At 52.5% G+C, this 17,551-nt stretch overlaps 7 protein-coding genes across 7 annotated transcripts; 3 read left to right on the forward strand and 4 right to left on the reverse strand.

Annotated features, from left to right (window-relative positions):
- The first annotated feature begins 833 nt into the window (after positions 1–833).
- On the forward strand, positions 834–1,957 carry DACRYDRAFT_73826 (mitochondrial genome maintenance MGM101). The gene is made up of 5 exons (XM_040776028.1): positions 834–1,288; positions 1,340–1,487; positions 1,545–1,673; positions 1,723–1,800; positions 1,848–1,957. Exons 1-5 carry the CDS (start codon positions 1,144–1,146, stop codon positions 1,900–1,902), a joined length of 555 nt encoding a protein of 184 aa, XP_040633285.1. The 5' UTR covers positions 834–1,143; the 3' UTR covers positions 1,903–1,957.
- A 150-nt stretch (positions 1,958–2,107) lies between these two features.
- Positions 2,108–4,503, forward strand: DACRYDRAFT_113105 (molybdenum cofactor biosynthesis protein; the record flags this gene model as incomplete). The annotated part of the gene is made up of 8 exons (XM_040769564.1): positions 2,108–2,135; positions 2,206–2,420; positions 2,475–2,880; positions 2,931–3,034; positions 3,089–3,191; positions 3,241–3,829; positions 3,881–4,217; positions 4,270–4,503. The coding sequence occupies 8 exons, from the start codon at positions 2,108–2,110 to the stop codon at positions 4,501–4,503; spliced, it is 2,016 nt and encodes a 671-aa protein (XP_040633286.1).
- DACRYDRAFT_92414 (phenylalanyl-tRNA synthetase subunit beta) lies at positions 4,502–7,040 on the reverse strand. Its single transcript, XM_040777071.1, has 8 exons — positions 6,960–7,040; positions 6,854–6,909; positions 6,753–6,806; positions 6,542–6,703; positions 6,219–6,485; positions 5,925–6,166; positions 5,091–5,875; positions 4,502–5,037 (listed from the first exon to the last, which is right to left on the reverse strand). The coding sequence occupies exons 1-8, from the start codon at positions 7,015–7,017 to the stop codon at positions 4,676–4,678; spliced, it is 1,986 nt and encodes a 661-aa protein (XP_040633287.1). The 5' UTR covers positions 7,018–7,040; the 3' UTR covers positions 4,502–4,675.
- A 196-nt stretch (positions 7,041–7,236) lies between these two features.
- DACRYDRAFT_73834 (DUF1682-domain-containing protein) lies at positions 7,237–8,771 on the forward strand. Its single transcript, XM_040776029.1, has 6 exons — positions 7,237–7,490; positions 7,549–7,879; positions 7,931–8,080; positions 8,139–8,315; positions 8,366–8,536; positions 8,586–8,771. The coding sequence occupies exons 1-6, from the start codon at positions 7,267–7,269 to the stop codon at positions 8,649–8,651; spliced, it is 1,119 nt and encodes a 372-aa protein (XP_040633288.1). The 5' UTR covers positions 7,237–7,266; the 3' UTR covers positions 8,652–8,771.
- A 117-nt stretch (positions 8,772–8,888) lies between these two features.
- Positions 8,889–9,720, reverse strand: DACRYDRAFT_92416 (uncharacterized protein; the record flags this gene model as incomplete). Its single annotated transcript, XM_040777072.1, has 1 exon — positions 8,889–9,720. The coding sequence occupies exon 1, from the start codon at positions 9,642–9,644 to the stop codon at positions 8,892–8,894; it is 753 nt and encodes a 250-aa protein (XP_040633289.1). The 5' UTR covers positions 9,645–9,720.
- A 962-nt stretch (positions 9,721–10,682) lies between these two features.
- On the reverse strand, positions 10,683–11,219 carry DACRYDRAFT_40461 (uncharacterized protein; the record flags this gene model as incomplete). Its single annotated transcript, XM_040774481.1, has 2 exons — positions 10,683–10,980; positions 11,032–11,219. Coding segments are annotated over 2 exons (486 nt in total), but the record flags the coding sequence as incomplete, so codon positions are not given.
- Positions 11,220–12,137: 918 nt separating this feature from the next.
- DACRYDRAFT_92417 (uncharacterized protein) lies at positions 12,138–16,845 on the reverse strand. Its single transcript, XM_040777073.1, has 5 exons — positions 16,476–16,845; positions 15,090–16,419; positions 13,298–15,040; positions 13,092–13,250; positions 12,138–13,038 (listed from the first exon to the last, which is right to left on the reverse strand). Exons 2-5 carry the CDS (start codon positions 16,122–16,124, stop codon positions 12,505–12,507), a joined length of 3,471 nt encoding a protein of 1,156 aa, XP_040633291.1. The 5' UTR covers positions 16,125–16,419; positions 16,476–16,845; the 3' UTR covers positions 12,138–12,504.
- Positions 16,846–17,551: the final 706 nt, after the last annotated feature.

The raw sequence follows: 17,551 nt of genomic DNA on the forward strand, positions 1-17,551 counted from the left end.
CTACCGGAACTTTTCAAGGTGTTTTTCTTTTATAACTCATTTATATTACTTTTCTCTATATACTGTAGCTATATGCATGGCTATTATATATACTATTCTTTCCGCTTTACAGTGCGACGGCCAATGTAATGTTTTTGCGGCGGCGGGTTTACAGTATCATCGAGGTCATTTCCCATATGAGAAGCGGCACATAAGGCATACTGTATGAAAAGAAAAACACCTTGAAAAGTTCCGGTAGTGTTAACTAGAACGAAATGACAGACCGGACACTCGCACACGGGTTGATCTCTTACCACCACCTTTCTTAATTGGACTGTAGGGTGTTGCTTAGGGCAGGCATATGGCCGATTTGAGGAAATAGGGCCCGGCAGTCCATTCTAGGGACTCTGCCTCCGAAAAAGTGCTATCGGAGGAAATTACTCGTTTCTTTCTCAATGGGAGCAAATACTTCGCTTCCATTTAGTGGAAGCAGATAGGTACTCCTGCGTAGGCGAAGTTTTTGCTTCCGTTTTCTTGATTTGCCTCCATTGGCCTCCGCGGAAGTTCTTACTCTCTTCCGTCGAGCTTATTTTTCTTCAATCTTCTTTCGCGGGGTTATATAAGCTTCCGCGGATGCAAATAAGGTGGTTTAACTGGGGACAAATGTGCACAGCATTCTGAATCCTTATTTTGAGGCCACATCCCCACCAGCGTTAGACCCTATCGCCGCTCGAAGGACCCCTAATGAGCTGTCGGCGAACGTCCACCATAGGGACGCGCCCTTCGGCGGAACTTTTGACTCCGACCACGACGACCATGTCGACAATTTCAAGGATTGCATATGGTCTGAGAGTAATCCAGCCTAATATTGGTCGGAGCTCTCGGAGCTCAGTTAGATATTCGACCCGTGTCAGATATACGACGGTGAAGCCACAAAACACAACCAGTGCCGCTAAGATACCAAGCTATGTCAAGACCCCAGCTCGCTCTGCCTCTGCTGCCGCACCCAGCACGAACGGTAGTAGGAGTTCGGCAGTCGACAACTCTGCACCTATTCCTTCAAGTGTGCTCGAAGCCGAGATAGAGGAGATCGAGCGTGCTACTGCTCCTACGACCCCAACTGCCGACGCTGCTGTCGTCTGGAGTGATGGCGCTCCCGCCGACATGGGTCCCCTCCCAGAGCCTGGCGATGGACGTCCCACCGATTGGTCTCGGAGCTACCACGGGTTATCCTCCCAGCCATTTCCCAAGGACATTGCGGAGATTCTCATGGCACCGCTCGATCCGGAAGATGTTGAGATAAAGCCTGGTAAGATTTGTATCTCATTCGTACAATTCAAAGGCTAATCTTGTTCCACAGACGGTCTCATTTATCTCCCTGAGATCAAATACCGCCGCATCCTGAACAAGGCATTTGGTCCTGGAGGATGGGGTTTGGCACCGCGAGGGGAGACGAATGTGAGCCCGAAAGTAGTGAGCAGGGAGTATGCACTCGTTTGCCTCGGGAGGTGAGTCACAAGCCCCCAGTGTCTCAGACGGTCAAGAAAGACTAAAAATTGTGTAAGGTTGGTGGGCATCGCTCGTGGAGAGCAGGAGTACTTTGATCCCTCTGGAATTGCTACTGCTACAGAGGCATGCAAGAGCAATGCGCTCATGCGTTGCTGCAAGGATTTAGGCATTGCCAGCGAGCTTTGGTATATTACCAGCAGCCCGATATTGACCACGCGATTGACTTTTGTCTAGGGACCCACGCTTCATTCGCGAGTTCAAAGCAAAGCACTGCTCTGAAGTGTTTGCAACGCATGTGGTTACGCAACGAAAGTGTGTAATGATTTTCATTCAAAGTTCCAGCCTGACCGTTTTTGCAGGAAAAAGCTTTGGAGGCGCAAAGGCGACAAGCTCGAGTATCCCTACAAGGAGTAATCTATTGTCTCGGGACATTCATGTAGCTGTAGAATTACAAACTTCCATTATTGTCACTGATATGTAGGTGCACGACTAATCACCTCTCCTGATAGTGCGAGCTTCCATGTCCTTCGGGAGCCTGTTTTATTGACCGTCATGTGCGGGTGATAAGGTTCCGCCCTTTCACCTTCCTTTCATCTCGCGCCAACTTGCAAGCCGTAGAATGCCCTACAAGGTTGCTGTTCTTACAGGTCTGGTAGATCCTGTTACATTGAGGCATGCACATTGATACAGTTTATTGTTGAGTAGTGAGTGATACAGCAGCCGCGGATGCGAGCGCGGATAAGTCAGGTCCACTGCTTCGAGATATCCTCGCTAGCCAGGGCGGGGACTTCAACATCGCTAAGTCTTCGATCGTGCCGGATGACAAAGAACAAATATCCAATATTGTCAAGGAATGGTGTAGTAGCGGACAGATCGATTGGATCGTGACCACCGGAGGGACGGGCTTTGGAGTTCGCGACTGCACACCTGAGGTTCGAGGCTGACTTGACTTGTTCAGCGTTTTCTTCTGAGGCAGATGAACACAGGCAATCGCGCCTCTCATCGAGCGCCATGCACCGGGTCTGGCCCACGCTATGATGGCGCATTCTCTTACGCAAACTGCGCTTGCGGCACTCGCACGACCAGTTGCGGGTACGATCGACAAGACATTTATTGTCACTCTTCCCGGAAGTTCGAAAGCCGTCAAGGAGAACATGGATGTCCTTTTGGGGAATGGTCTGGTGTTGCATGCTTTGGACTTGATCGCAGGAGGAAGCGGGAAAACGGTGCATGCTGGGATGGGGACAGGACATGCGTCCACATCAACTCAACCGACCGATTCTGTGCAGGTCCATCATCACCATCATCATCACCACGAGCATGTATCTCAAAATCACACTCATCATGTTCCCATACCAAGAACACTGCTCAGCCATGATCCAACACAGCCAGGTGTGTTGCTTTCCGGGTGTCTCGCGCGTAACTAATGGGGTTTCCTTCAGTCTCACTGCGACACCGGGAATCGCGATATCCACTTCTAGATTTGGATGCTGCCATCGATCTTGTGATTAAACACTCGAGGCTATTGGAAATTGTTGAGAAACCGGTTCGAGAGATGTTTCGAAATCGAAGGTTGCTTCGAGGCTAACTCCTGGTCTAGTTTAGCGTGGCTCTCTCTGGCCATGTACTTGCAGAAGATGTTTACGCTCCACAGGATGTCCCAAACACACGAACCACAAACGTGGATGGCTACGCCGTCCGAGGTATGTTAATTCGATCAAATATATCCATCCTGAACTGAAGACGTGCTAGCGTCTGACGAGCCTGGTATATATCGCGTTTTGTCGCCTCTGCTGGTTCCTCGCAACAAGAACGTACCAAACGGGTACATATATCGGATAAATACGGGTTCGCCGTTACCCCCGAATATGGATGCGGTGATAATGGTGGAAGATACGAAGCTGATCTCCTCTGTCGAGAGTGACGGCGACGATAATGGAGAAGAGGTTGAGGTCGAGACACTCGCCAAGATGGAGGTGGGCGAAAACACACGAGCACCAGGCTCTGATGTCAAGAAAGGTGCCCTTGTCCTTCAAAAGGGGTTAGTACTAAAAAGCGGGGGAGGCGAGCTCGGAACCGTCGCTTTCGTTGGTCAGAAGAAGGTACTATTTCTTATGGCGTCTGCAACGCTGTACCCATCAATTGTCCAGGTGCAAGTCATCCGCAAACCAGTCGTTGCCATCCTGTCGACCGGCAATGAGATCGCGGATGTCTCGGGCATCGGACCTGGAACTGACGGCGAAGATTGGACAGGAATTTGGGACACCAACCGTCCAAGCCTTCAAGCATTGTTACAAGGCATGGGATATGATGTGGTGGATCTCGGCATTGTGAAGGATGAGTGAGTACCTACCCGTAATTCGGGGCGATCTGTTGGCTTACGTCTTCCCAGCATCAAGTCACATGTAGACGCTCTAACGGAAGGTCTTCTTTCTGCAGATATCATTATCACAACCGGTGGTACTTCTATGGGCTCCACAGACCTATTGAAGCCAGTGATTGAGCGTTATTTGAATGGAACAATCCGTTTCGGACGGGTGAAGGTCAAACCTGGCAAACCTACAACTTTCGCCACTTTGGAACACCACGGGAAAACGAAGTCGATTTTTGCCCTTCCTGGAAATCCAGCTTCGGCTTTGGTGTGTTTCTACATTTTTGTCGTACCAGCATTGCGAACAATGGGTGGCTGGCCTGCAAGTGAGCGCAAGTTGCCTACCGTTACTGTTACTGTACGCACGACGATGGTTGGTCACGGAGAACGCACTGACCCTGCTGCTACAGCTACAAGATCCATGTCCGAGAGATCCGAGGCCGGAGTACCACCGAGTGCACGTGCATGCAACTTCGGACGGTCTCAATGCATTCTCTACAGGAGGGCAGCGCTCCAGTCGAGTCGCCAGCTTGAGTGGGGCAAATGGGCTGGTCTACGTCCCACCCGGGACGAAAGAAGATCATGCTCCTCTTCCGACAGGAAGCAAGGCTCGAGCCGTGTTAATCGGGGAGTTGTACAATTAAGACCGAGGGTCTAGGACTATGACCTCTGTGGTAGGGACATATGTTGAACTAGTAAACCAATGTGAGGCTCAGAAGCAGATAGCTAAGAGATTTGTCTGGAAATGTTGCTCCCGAAGGTATATTCTCAGTCGGTACCATCTACGGCTATCGCAATGATTCAATCTACAAATATCTACTGGCCCCATACATTCAACGATTCTTTCTTGAAGGGCTCCAAGTTGAGCTCTAGCGCCGAGCACGGGAAGTCGATCTCAAACTTCTGTAGCACAGTTGGGTGGAGGATGCCCAGCATACCCAGCTGGATGTCGTTCACAGAAGGGGCGATCGAAGACAATGCCGTCTTGAGTGTGTCTACTGTCGACAAGCTGTTCGCCTGTTGCGCGTGGAGTGTGTATAGAGGGACGGAGGTACCTCCTTTCGACACAGCAGGTTCGGCTAGAGCTGCTGCCATGGAGCTGTTCACTGCCTGGTGCGACGAGGCCGGCTTTGGACGATAATGGATAGTGGCGGCTCGGCCAAGGAAGAAAGTGGGATCTACCCCAAAAGTCATTACGTGGACAATGTGACACACGTAGGAGAGGACGTACTTTGTGTTTCCTTGATATAGTAGCCAAAGTCGGTACTCTCCTTCTCGTGAATTCTGGGAATCTCCAGGATTGCCATAATGCGATCTAATAGTCCATGGACGATCTCGAAACCCGCAGTCTTGTTACACCATACAGCACCCATATTCCTAATGTTCCTCGTCTGGCTCTCCCTGCTCAGGTCTTGGATGACCACGTCGCTCGTCTCGAACACGCGTATAGGCAGAGCGTGCGCCTTGTTCTCACGCACTGTTTTGAGTATTCCCGGTAGGAGTGAAGTACGGATGACCTGGTACTCGAGCGTCTTGGGGTTCGCAAGCCGCACGGCGGTCTTCCCGTCGTCCTTCCTGTTCATCCAGGCGAAGTTCTCATCATGCGAGCAGAGGATGAGCGGGAGGACCTCGATCCATCCGGCTTGGGCACACTCTCGGCGGACAATATCGCATAGCCTGCCAATGGCGAGCGGCTGTGCGACGGTAGACGTGGAGGGGAAAGTCTTCTTCAGGTTATTGAATCCGTATGCGACTGCAGCATCTTCCATTATATCGCACTCGTGCAGGATGTCGGGCCGTGTAGCCGGGACATCGACGAGGATCTCGTCGGACGAGTTGGGAGAAAGGGACGTGTGCAAGGACATACGCTCAATGAGGGTGGCAGCCTTTTTCGCGGTGATAGACAGACCGGTGCAGGCGTTGATATACGAGGCATGAGCGACCATCTTGTGCGGTGTGAGCTCGGGGGTGATTTTTGTCCTCTCATCAGGGTAGATGATCTGGACTGGCTCAATGCTATGAAACATTCAGTCTATTATCTTTCGGATGACCTCAAAATACCCACGTGAAAGGTTCCGAGCAATACTCGGAGAACATCGTGGCAACCATGTTGACGACAATGTTGAGCTTTGTCTCGTCCGTCGCGGTGACATCGATGAACACGTTCCTCGTGTTTAATGTGATCTTCGAGTGCTCGGAGTTGATAATGGGGGGCATGGAGAGCACCTGCCGCTTGGTGTCGTAGATGATCGGGTGTACAGGAAGGTCTTTGGTGATGTGCAAGTAGCGGCTTAGGTGCTTGTCGCTCTACAACAGGATCAGTCAATTCCGCGCGTTGCAATTCCTTGAGCTGTTGTACCTTGTACAGCTCCATCAGTTCCTCGCATGTATATGCTTGACTCTTATTCAATGGCACGAACTTGATCTCGTTCTGAGGGAGGGCTTCGTACGAGAAGGGTGCAACAATAGTGTCAAGGTCATGCGTCCCGATAGCGACGAGTGAACGCCGCCGGCAGATGTTCTGGTGCAGCTTGTCCTGCAAGTCAATGAAGCTGTCATAGGAGCGTTGGGTGAAGTGCAAGTTGCGGAGGACCGCACCGGCGAAGAAGGGGCGCACGCGAGCGCACTGATCACAATTACATTGTTAGTGCTAGAAGCGCTCGTCAGTGAAGGGCCACGCACATCGGGCGCGACAGTCGCGGTTATCATCTTCTCCCCCGGCCCGAACTTACGATACTTATACACAGGAGGTTTCTGAAGCTGGAGGAAGATGCGCAACGCTCGGGAGATGCCCTCCAAGCAGAGAAGGTCATAGCGATTCGCGCCAACCTCGATTTTCAGTTGCTGAGCCCAGGTGAGCCTAAGTGCGGAGTGAGTGAAGCGGCGGACGTACGGGACGTTCGGCAGGAAGACCCTTCTTGATGTTTTCCTCGACCTCTTCTGTTGTCTACCGCGGGCTCAGTATTACTCTCAGGTGTTGATGCATTGACTGACGTCCTCATCCAGCTCTATGCCAAACTCGAAGCACAGATGATCGAATTCCTCCGTCGCTGCAGCTTCATGAGCCTCATTTTTCAAACAAGATGTTCATTTCGCGTACTGTAGTTTCTCCCAAGTCTCTCAAACAAGTCCGCCTTGTCTACTGCGACGGTAGGCATGATTTTCCACAGAGGGATATGTGTAAAGTAATAAATGCTCGAGTCAGGGCGACGATCCCTTACTGGTCGTGTCCATGCTTCTTTCCACTTTCTGCCTCCGTCATCTTCTCCGACCGGAAGCGAGTGAATGAGGTCCACGTGATGGTTAATTTAAGGAACATCCCCGCATCGTTCCCACTCTTCCTCAGTCTGTTTCTCTACAATTCCAACAGGTGTATACCTTGGTCGGCCTCTCGTTAAACAATCAACATGTCCGCAGCGCTGCTCACTCAACTTAATGGTGCACTGCGCTTTCTTCAACCCCCACCGCCGGTTCCGGAAGGCGAGTACGAAGGCCTCGAATACCGGTGGAGGAACATCGTCTTCCGCCCGGGCCAGTTCAAGTTCGAAGCTGTCGGGCTTGGGTTTGTTATTATCTACCTCCTCGTCTGGGCGATTGGCAGGGCGCTTAATGGTGGTCGTGTGAGAGCTTGGTGCGTCCTAGCTCTTTTTCTCTGGTTGTACGCGCGCACGTTGACTTGCAACCGCCAGGTTCAAAACACACCTGCCGTTCTACGAGACGCAGTTCACACGCCCTGCTGTGAGACAATTACAGTCAGACGGCCCGTCAGATTACTTCATATTCTCCACTGGCAGACGCGGTGTCCTCTCATTGCATACGACATTCACCCTGCTCTCGCGGCACAACCTGATCGATATGATTTACGACTTTGGTCGCAGTCTGATCGAGCTCGACTATTCCCCTCGGGACTTACTGGAGCTCGACTTTAGGCTCAACGACGATGGTACCAGGCCTGGATTCGTTTGGGCAGTTATGAAGAAGGATGAGATGAAGACTCTCCGCCGCGCTCGGTGGGATCTCGTATGTTTGCGTTATCTACGAAATCGGGCTACCCTGATTCTTTCGCATTAGTCCCTCACTAAAGCCGGTGATGATAAGACCCTTCCTGTCTCGCTGGGAATCATGACTGAAGCAGCAGATATCACCGAAGCGATACTAAAAGGGCCTCTTCTGGCGACTCTGAACGACCCGAATGTGCTCAAGTACTTCCGTTACCTGATCGTCAGTACCATGCTCGCATCGTTATATTTTTATCATCTGACCAAGGGCGGGGATTTAGGTCACCGACCAGCCTGCTGATAGGCCCGAGGTACCCATCCCACTCGCCGAGCGTGAGAGGCACGTTATCCTCGCCCTCGAGCCGCCTTCTGGTGGACAGAACGCGGAGACGCTGCCCATGGTGCAATCTATTTTCCGCTTCGTCGATACAGTGGACAAGCTTCCACTGCGTGTCGAGGTCAGTGTGTGCTATTGTATTTGTGAAGAGGTGTTGACTGGGTTGTGCAGACCATTCGCAAGCTCAAGCGTAGCAGGCAGGACTTTGAGGAAGAACTACTGAAGGAGATCGCTAAGGAAAAGAAAGAACGCGACGAGGAGGAAGGAGAGGATAAGAAGGCTGCGAAGCGGAAGGCAGAGCAGGAGAGGGTGTCTAAGCTGAGTGCCGAAGAGCAGAAGAAGGTGTGTATCTTGCATATTATCGGGAGGCAGTTCGCTCACGCCTATCTAGTGGGAGGAAAAGGAGCGCAAACGCACCATGAAAAAGGCGCAGGGCAAGCTCGTTAAGCGTCAATGATCGACTGCTCCCCCAATCTCGTGCTATATTTCGTTCTATTCATTGGCTGGTTATCACATGATCTTCTGAGGGTAGCAGGGGAGAGTGGATCATACAGTTGTTCATGGGTACTGTAAAAGTACATTGCTGAGGTATTAATGAATACCTGGTATCTATTGTGCATATTTGACTTATGGGAAGATGCTCTTAACCTGTGGACCTGGTAGAGCACTTGCTACATCACATGCCTCTTCACAATCGCTAGGCTGGATGAGGGAGGGTTAATGTCAGGCTAGGCGCTCGACTCCGTCCGTGAGTGGGGGTGCCAGCACCACTGGGAGGGATCACCTCAACCTTCCGTCTCGTAAGCCAACTCCATAAGTTCCCGGACCACATTGCCCAATCCACCAATCTCGACCTCAGCCTCTGCCCGCCTTTCATCCACAGCTTACGACCATCTGGCCCGACACCCTTTGCTCGTTGCTTGTGTTCTTCCTCCTCCAACATGTCCCGCACACCACTATCGTTGATCCGCCTCGTCAAACCCCAGACCATGCCCTCCACTTCGCGTAGCCGGTCATCGGTGACTTCATACGTGTACTTTAGGCGGCCGAGCTCGTCCCCCACGCGCTGGATGCGCAGTAAAGTGGGTTCGATACCGTCTCCTGGTCGGCGACGAATGGCCGGATCTACGATCAGCTGGCGCGCTTTGTCTCGTAGGCTGTCCAACTTGGCTCTTTGATCTTTGAGATCACCTCGAACAGCAGCGGTTGCGTCTCTCTGAGCATAAACGATAGACCTCAGGGTAGCGAGTGTATGCAGCAGCGCGTCTTCCCGTTGCCGCATGTCCAACAACGCCTGGCATAGATCCACGTCCGTTTTCAGACGATCCACGGCGACATGGCGCAATTCTTTGTACCCGTCCGACGTCGTGAAGCTATGCCTCCTCCACTTGGGTGTCTTTGGAACGGTTGATGGCGCAGAGACTTCATAGTAGGTCACAGCACGATTCATACCCGGACGAAGTGCCGCTGGAAGTTCGTAATCTTCGAAATCTAGCTCGCGAAGAACGCTATCAGACTGGCTTTGGAAAAAAGTGGGTCGACTGAGTTTTGATGTGACTGCTTTGCCTTTCCTGCTACGCAGAGGGGGAAACCGAGTGCTACCAGCGGGTGCCGTGGCAGGTACTGCCTGATTACTAAGCGTATCAGATAGGTTTGACCATGAACTCTGTGCCGACCGCACTGCTGATGGAGTTGCTAGGAGCACCACACCATTAGCAGGTGGACCAAGCACGCGATGAACAGGCTCACGTTGGCTCTGTGCTGATGGATATTTGTTTTCGTCCAAGCTGTTTGTTACAACCAGAGAGGGTATTTCAACCGCTGTCTGAGGTGACCGCGGCCTAGGGGAGCGCAAGACCTCTACATCCGACTCGGGACTCGAAGGTTTCCTATGACGGCCGAAATCAAGAATATCTCTTCTCCAACCAGTGAAGCCTTCCATGAGCTGATGACTCCTTTTGGCCATCTTCCCAGTACTACGCTGTAATGCGGTACCGATATACGAGTCGTTATCGTCGTCCCCACCATCGTCAGTTCGGGACCACTTTCCTTGAGGTTCACCTGGCTGTCCCTGGCGCGTGATAACAGGTCTTGCTCGGCCTGTCCAGAGCCAACGGACAGAGTCCACTCCTTCACCGCCTTTTGTTACGCTATACCGAGCAAATTTCTCCAGGTCCAGGGTATCCAGGTCGTGCCCAGAACCATGGTAAAGGTTCACAGGCAATGCTTCGTCTAGCTTCTGCCGGAGGGCGCGGGACATTGTAGCTTTGTGTGGGTCGGAGAGGCGACGTTGTCGAGGTTGATCACCCTTTAGCTGATTAATGGTCTGTGCGTTCAACCAGCTGACAGGCATCTTTTGTGACTTCTGCCACGTTGCGAGAACCTTGAGAAATGTAGTGGGATGCGCCAGTGGATCCCTCGGAACATCCGATGACGATAGGAAGTTGCGGCCACCCATTTCTCCTCTAATGCGCCCTGCGCTTGCCGCGAGTCTTTGTCTTGCGGCAGTAATGCTGCTGAGCAGAGCGGCAACGACCTGATCATCGAGGATCCGGGCGGATGGCTCAAGATCGTAAACGGGTTCACCAATTTCAGCCATCCATTTTTGTAAACCAGACTCAGTGATATCGCATAATAGACCATCGCGCAGCTCAGGAGCAGGTGGGAAACAGCCAAAGATGAATAAGGCAGATTGTACGAGCTTGATTAGGGTGATGACGGTAAGCGAAAATGGCGTTGATGGAGTCAAGTGATAGATCTGTAGAAACTTGTCTTGAGCTGCTTGACTGGTGACGCTGTCAGATATGTATGAAAGGATTAGGGACAGTCAAACTAACGTGGGCTGCTCCAGTGTTAATGCTCTTCTACCGCTGCAACCTAATCTTGATAAATCAATATTCACAGCAAGATCTTGTTTCGCGGATGCGTATACGCCTCCAGGGATTTGAACGATATTGAGGTCGGAGCGGAATGTCGCCAGTGATGTGACCATGATGGTACCACGAGCATGTTCCATCGGTCTTGCGCCGTGTTGACGGAAGGAATGGGTAGCTTTATCGAAGGGTATAGTTGCATCGTTCAGTCGCAGTACTGCGGCAGTAATCTATTGACATACTTAACAAGCCTGTTTCGGCCTGGATGCTGTACTCACCTTGTCTGTGGGATCTCCAGTCCAGACTGTCACAGTGGGTAATAGTTTCTCTCGCTCCACAACCCTACACGACCCAATCAGATCCACATGCTAACAGTTGATACGTAATAACTGACCATTTCTCCACAGCATATAATTGGTAACCCTCTAGTTGGACATCTGCCTCCTCGAGCACAAAGGAGCTGAGCTCCGTTGCCAACACATCTTCCCCCGTCTCATCGGTAGCCTGTCCTGCATCGAGGGAATCTAGACCACCTTTCAGTGTCTCTCGTTCTGAGCGAATAGATCGTGACGAAGATAATGGCGCGTCTCTGCCTTTGCGAACGTATAGGGCCGGAAGTAGAAGCCGGTCAGCAGGGCCAGGAGGGGCAGCCCTGAATGCTGCAGTCGAACCAGTCGGGTTGGTGGGCTGCCTGATAGAAGTTGGTGATGGAGGTAAAGAGAAGTGCCTTGTATGGGAAAACGCCATTCATGCCTCCCAGATGGTCGTAGTTCAAGAAGACATCGAGCGGGTGGTGGTGGTTGAGGGAATGGATGAGGTGCACGTGCCCCGAGAGACAGGATTCAGCTCAGAAGTAAGGGTCTTCAGTGGTCGTGTTATTCAAGCGGCACAGTATAACTGATTCTGTATGGAAAACATCGTAATTCTTGAATAATACATTCGGGGTAACGGCATTAGGAAAATAACAAAACTGTCGGCAGAGCGCCGGCGACGGCAACGCTTCCGAGAATGCGATGCAAGAAAGGCAGAGACATATATCAGTGATGAGAGAAGAGGGGATAGTGTGAGAGGAACTAATCGCACAGACACTTGGTGAGGCTTTATTGAACGTATGCGAGGGCGTGGAGACGTGGAGACAGAGATAATGGACAACTTGAACCCAGAGAGAGCGTTGCGAAAGGGGGTGGTTTGGAAGAAGTGGGAGTGTTGAAAATGGAACACGAAGGTGTATCGTTTGACTACAGAGACAACGCGGTAGACCCAGCAGAAAGAAACTTCGAATGTCCACGAAAACAGCTGCGATATATATAGTGGAGTATGAACGAGGTTGCTGCGCCGGAGCGCATGTCGTGCAAGCATGCGGGTATCGACCTAGAATACAGAGCGGGTGGTTGTGCTGGATGATATGCCACGGGATGTATGTGTATGCGCGCCAACCTAACGGTTAGCTTCGGGGTCGGGGGACGGCGCCAGAGCATAAGAGAATTCTTCAAATCCTTCTTCGGAGAAAGATGGGCCCAATAAGTTGCCTGAGGCAACGGGGACAGCGAACGGTGAGAATGTGGTATCGGCGAAGGCTTGGCTACTACGGAAGTAGCCTCCGGGAAGATTGCGTCCAGAGCCAATGGGAGGGCTAACAGATCCCATTTGTCCTGGTGGCGGTGGGGAGAAGAACCGGCTAGGCGGAGAGGACCCGAAAGAGAAAGAGGAACCGGTGGGGGAAAGCATGTCCAAAGAGCTCTGTCTCGAGGGTCCTCTCAGCTCAGCCAGCGATCCATGTCTTCCATATCGACCAACACTTTCTTGTCCAATGTGGCCGTGAGCGCTACTAGAGCCGGCAGACACACTGCCAGAGCGAACGCCAAGTGGGTTCTTGCTGAAAGACAACCGAATACCACCCTTCACAAGCCCGTTCAGTGTATGTCCGTATAATGAGTGCATCGCCTTAGTTGCATAATCGACGTCATCGAACTAACGGGGAAAATTGTCAGTGCTCTCTAAATGCACTGAACAAAGGTGCGCACCTCAATGAAGCACATGGGTCCATTGCTCTTTTGACGGAAGCAAAGCTTGCGGAACCCGGGGCACTGAGAAAAGACAGTTTTGAGATTTTCTTCAAGAGGGTTGGACGAAAGAGAGGCAGGAGGCGTTGTTGGAAGATTACCGACGTATAACGTATTAATCTGATATACAATCAGACGTGAGAGGATGACAAAAATGGTCGACTTACAGGAGGATTCTGGTCAGACGAATTGGTTCTAATATAGGATCCTCCAGAACCAGGGGAGGATAGAGGCGGAGACGTCATCTCGCCATGGGTATTGGTGTGAATACCGGTCATTGAGGACCGGGTGAGATCACTATCCCCGGAGTCCCTTCGAATGAGTGAGTCGATGTTCCCAAGACGAGACTCCTCCCTAGACGGCGAACCTTCGGAAGACATGCTCTGTCCGGACATCATACCTCTCGGAGGGCTACTCTCACGGCCCGGAGGACGAGCATCAATGCGATTGCCCTGAATCATACCAGGAGGTGAACCATTGCTACGGTGACCGACGGCATCTTTATCCGCAGGGGGACTGGGTTGAGAACGATTGGATGAGGTGGACGATGGAACTGCTGCGCTTCGAGGGGCAGCACCTGCATCCTCTTCAGGGTCTTCTGCTATGTTCATGTGGGATAGCCCTTTCAACATGCCTTGATTGTAGGGGTCACTAGCGTTGGTATTGGGCAACGACTCCCACATGTCCTGCGTCGCTGCCATGGGATCCTGTCTAGACGGCTGGACTTGACCATGGGAATGGGACATGCGCCGATCGAGCATAGAACTTGGTAGTCCGGCTCGGGTAGAGATCCCACCAGGGAGGCCATGATCCCCGGCTCCATTGAGCAATCCGAACGGGGCGTACGGGTCCGTGGCCGAGGGGCTCATACTTTCAAAAGTTGGAGAGAGCATCCCGCGGCTGACAAGGCCGGGACCTGAACCAGCAGAGATAGAACCACGACCAACGATAGAGGGCTGCCGCCCTGGGACGTGTTGCTGAACTTCGGGATCGGCAACGGAATGGAAGGCATCGTAAGCAGTCATGCGAGAGCGGGTGGGGCCCTGTAGCCCCTGCTGATACGCCCCTTCCATTTCGAGCCGCTGCTGGCGGTCTTTCACCCTGTCTGTATCCATGATGCGCTGGGACGACGGATTGAGCCCCATCGCGACGATAGTCTGCATATCTTTGTCTCTCTGCGTCAAAGGTATCGAGCCATCATTTGACATAGTGTTACCGAGAGGTGGCAAGCCGGAGCCTTGGACACCAGCGTAACCTGGCAGGCCAACTGCACCGTTGGGACCGTTCATGCCGGGAGGGGATGCCAGTGACATCGGGTCGTTCGCACCCGCATTACCAGCCGCAGAGGAACCACCAAGTGGCCCGACGCCTCTCTTGGTGTGCAGGTTCTTCTTGGCCATCTCAGCCTTCAGGACGGCACCTTTTTCTACATCAATGCGGCGACCCTGGAGAACATCACGTGCCTCAGAGGCCTGTTCGCGAGTTCTAAATTTAGCGAAGCCGATGATTTGTTTTCTGGGCATGGGAAGAGCAAGGTGAGAGGTGAGATCAGTGGGATTGCCGCCAATTCCCATGAGACCCGATGCGCTGTTCCGTGCAAAGGGGTCTTCGGGAATCTGCCAACCACTGGCAGCGGCTGCAGCGAGGCCACTTGAAATTTCGCGCGAGTCGATTAGGCCGCCTTGTGCATTAAGGCCCACGAGGGAATAAGGATCACCAGCAGCTTGGGCGCCTCCGCCGGCATAGCTAGAAGCGAAACCGGCTTGACGGAGAACATTGACAGCAGCAGCAGCTGAGGAACCTGGGGCGAGAGCACCAGGGCCATACGACGTGAGATCCTTGTTGGGGATCTTTAAGGTAGCCGCTTCGAAGCCCGGTGAGAAAGTGAACATATTTTGGAATTCGCGTTCCTGAAATGATGTCAATTCCGGGGTCGTGCCAAGATGTTTATGAACTAACCTGCATGTCGTCAGGGAAACCAACGACGAAAATCGTTGAGATCTCTTCGGCAGCCAAGGGAGGTGCGGCAGCAGCGCTGGAAAGACCACCGCCTGACGTGTTACCGGTTGCTGCACCGGAAGACTGCGGAGTCGTGCTATTTGTGAATCCAGGCGGCACATGTAGGGAACCAGGTGCATTTCCCAAGGATTGCTGATTGGCATACGGTGCATTTCCAGACGTGTCCTGGCCGCGCTGGACACGTTGGCTCTGCTGCTGGAATGCGGGAGTAGAACTCGGCAACGAGGCAGCTTTCACCGCACCCACGCCAGGGACAACTACACCATTCATCGATGAGATATTGCCAAGGTTAATGGGTTGGCCGTTTGCGTTGGACAGCCCGTTCGCGCCAAAACCACCCTGATTTCCCTGCGCCGGAGCTTGTTGCTGAACCATTTGCTGCTGTTGTCGATGTCTTTCGAGCTGCAGGGCTTGCACATTTTGCATTTGCAAAGCCCTTTGAGCCTCGAGCTGCTGTTGCTGGTTACTGGACTGTTGCTGCAGCAGGAGCTTTTGCTGCAGAGCACCAGCACCACCAGTCCCAGAGAGCTCAAACGCTCTTGCTTGCGGCGACAGGATGTCCTTTGGACCCTGACGACCCGGGAAAGCCTCAGAGGGTCCGCCAACAGGACTCATGAGGTTGGGCACGGAGCCGATCCTATTCATCGAGTCCGGATATGTGGTGGTGATGGTCGCATTTTGCGGAGCCCTTGGGCGAGTATAACCGCTGTGAAGCTGGACGCTACCGCGCCCAAGCATTTGATTGACGGAAGGAGCACCCGGAGCTAGGTTTCCAAAGGCAGCTCCAGTGTTGGGGAGTTGAGTCATGTGCTCGTCATCGAATTGATCAAACCGTGGACCGCCTCGAACGGGATCGAATGGTTCAGAGCCTGGTGACAAGGCAGAGGGCGCGTATGACAGCGAATTCAAGCGGTATGCCGCATATGATTCGTGAGGCGGTGGCAGCGCTAGCTGCGGGCCTGAGTAAGTAGCCATTGATGCTGTAGAGCGTCGAGTATGTGACTGAGAAATGGAGCCGTTCGAAGACGCGTGAGATGATGTCGAGTATGTGCGTCTGATGGTGGACTGGGCTTCTGCCTCGCTGTCACCCCCAGTAATCTCTGGAACGTAACTATGAAGGTGATCCTGCTCAAGAGAGCTGTCGAGAGAATCCAGGAGGGACTGATTGATAAGCCCCTCGTCGGTCAGAATGGCCGGCGAAGCTGGGGCAGCAGGTCTAGGCGTGAACAGAGCCGCCAGATTGGGCAAACAGGGACCACAATGGAAGCTTCTAGAGATATGCACGAGATCAGACAGAGAAAAACAAGACCTTGGCGCCAAACATACGATGACTTGACCCAAACAAAGACGCCGCACAACTCAGACTTTTAACCCTCTCAACCCTAGCAAAAGCAGCGCAGATCAAGCGGAGACTCGATAAACTCGTTCGCAGTGATTGATCGCTGACGTTTGTGGTGAAGATGCGACACAAGTGATGTGATATTTTGTGCCAAAAGTCGTGATTGTTGTGCTGAAGTACCCAGGGACGCGCTAGGATGATGAACGACCGGGGTCCTTCGTGACAACTAGAGCTCTGGGTGGGTAAACAATGCGCGTTGAGAACAGAGTTGACTGATTGGAATGCAGGAATGTGGTGAAATGCAGGGTGATGGTTGAAGAGAAAGGGGTAGACGTCGAGGTCGAACGCCGGGGCGACGTCCTGTCGTCGGACGATTAGGAAGAGGGGTCCTTTCTGGGGCGTTGAGCTCGCGAGCAAACCAACTGTCCCACGGCGCGCTCCAGAGGGCGGTCATTGCTTCCGTGGGTCCGTGCGCTGAGGTCAGTTTGCTTCCGAAGTAGTCCCTGATGGGTATGACGTGAGACAATCACCACAGACATTGCGTCTGAGAGAGACTGAGCAGCGTCCAGCCTGCACGCAGTCGACAGGGCTGGCAAGTGTGCATCACCCCTCTTCTTCATAGACATGGCTTGCGAACCCAGCCCACTATGTTTCGAGCTTCCATGCAAAGACGAGCCAGCAATCTCCAACGAACAGCACAGTTAGAACCAGTGAAGAGCTCTTGCGGGAAATTAATGTTCGCCAGACAAGTAGTCCATAACAAGTCGTTAGTTGGGATACAGAGATAGCTGGGCTGCCCACGCAGTGTAGGAGATCAAGTGAAAGGCTCGCCAGATGACTGACCTGTCAAGAGCTAGACGTGTGAAACGCTGTGGGAAGGTGCTCGTAGGTCCCTCGCTTGGCCGATGTGCCTATCTGCCGTATGATCGCGATCAGTGTCAGGTCCATCGCCACGTTTACTTCATTCTTTTTGCGCGAGATAGGGACGCGTTGCCGACTGGAATGTGTGATATCTGGGCGAAAATCTCACGGGATTGACCTATATAGAGTTATGTAAACGAAC

This window comes from Dacryopinax primogenitus, assembly GCF_000292625.1.
Source record: "Dacryopinax primogenitus strain DJM-731 SS1 chromosome Unknown DACRYscaffold_1, whole genome shotgun sequence".
Classification (NCBI taxonomy): domain Eukaryota; kingdom Fungi; phylum Basidiomycota; class Dacrymycetes; order Dacrymycetales; family Dacrymycetaceae; genus Dacryopinax; species Dacryopinax primogenitus.

Coding starts and splice junctions, on each gene's coding strand:
- DACRYDRAFT_92414 (XM_040777071.1), bottom strand. CDS start 7,017: ATGCCTACCGTCGCAGTAGACAAGGCGGACTTGTTTGAGAGACTTGGG. Junction 6,910..6,959: donor GAGACTTGGGAGAAACTACA/GTACGCGAAATG, acceptor ATGAAGCTGCAG/CGACGGAGGAATTCGATCAT. Junction 6,704..6,752: donor GTCTTCCTGCCGAACGTCCC/GTACGTCCGCCG, acceptor ACCTGGGCTCAG/CAACTGAAAATCGAGGTTGG.
- DACRYDRAFT_73826 (XM_040776028.1), top strand. CDS start 1,144: ATGGGTCCCCTCCCAGAGCCTGGCGATGGACGTCCCACCGATTGGTCT. Junction 1,289..1,339: donor AGATGTTGAGATAAAGCCTG/GTAAGATTTGTA, acceptor CTTGTTCCACAG/ACGGTCTCATTTATCTCCCT. Junction 1,801..1,847: donor CATGTGGTTACGCAACGAAA/GTGTGTAATGAT, acceptor CCGTTTTTGCAG/GAAAAAGCTTTGGAGGCGCA.
- DACRYDRAFT_92417 (XM_040777073.1), bottom strand. CDS start 16,124: ATGGCTACTTACTCAGGCCCGCAGCTAGCGCTGCCACCGCCTCACGAA. Junction 13,251..13,297: donor CGTCTGACCAGAATCCTCCT/GTAAGTCGACCA, acceptor ATTGTATATCAG/ATTAATACGTTATACGTCGG. Junction 13,039..13,091: donor GACCCATGTGCTTCATTGAG/GTGCGCACCTTT, acceptor TTTCCCCGTTAG/TTCGATGACGTCGATTATGC.
- DACRYDRAFT_73834 (XM_040776029.1), top strand. CDS start 7,267: ATGTCCGCAGCGCTGCTCACTCAACTTAATGGTGCACTGCGCTTTCTT. Junction 7,491..7,548: donor GGTGGTCGTGTGAGAGCTTG/GTGCGTCCTAGC, acceptor TGCAACCGCCAG/GTTCAAAACACACCTGCCGT. Junction 7,880..7,930: donor GCCGCGCTCGGTGGGATCTC/GTATGTTTGCGT, acceptor CTTTCGCATTAG/TCCCTCACTAAAGCCGGTGA.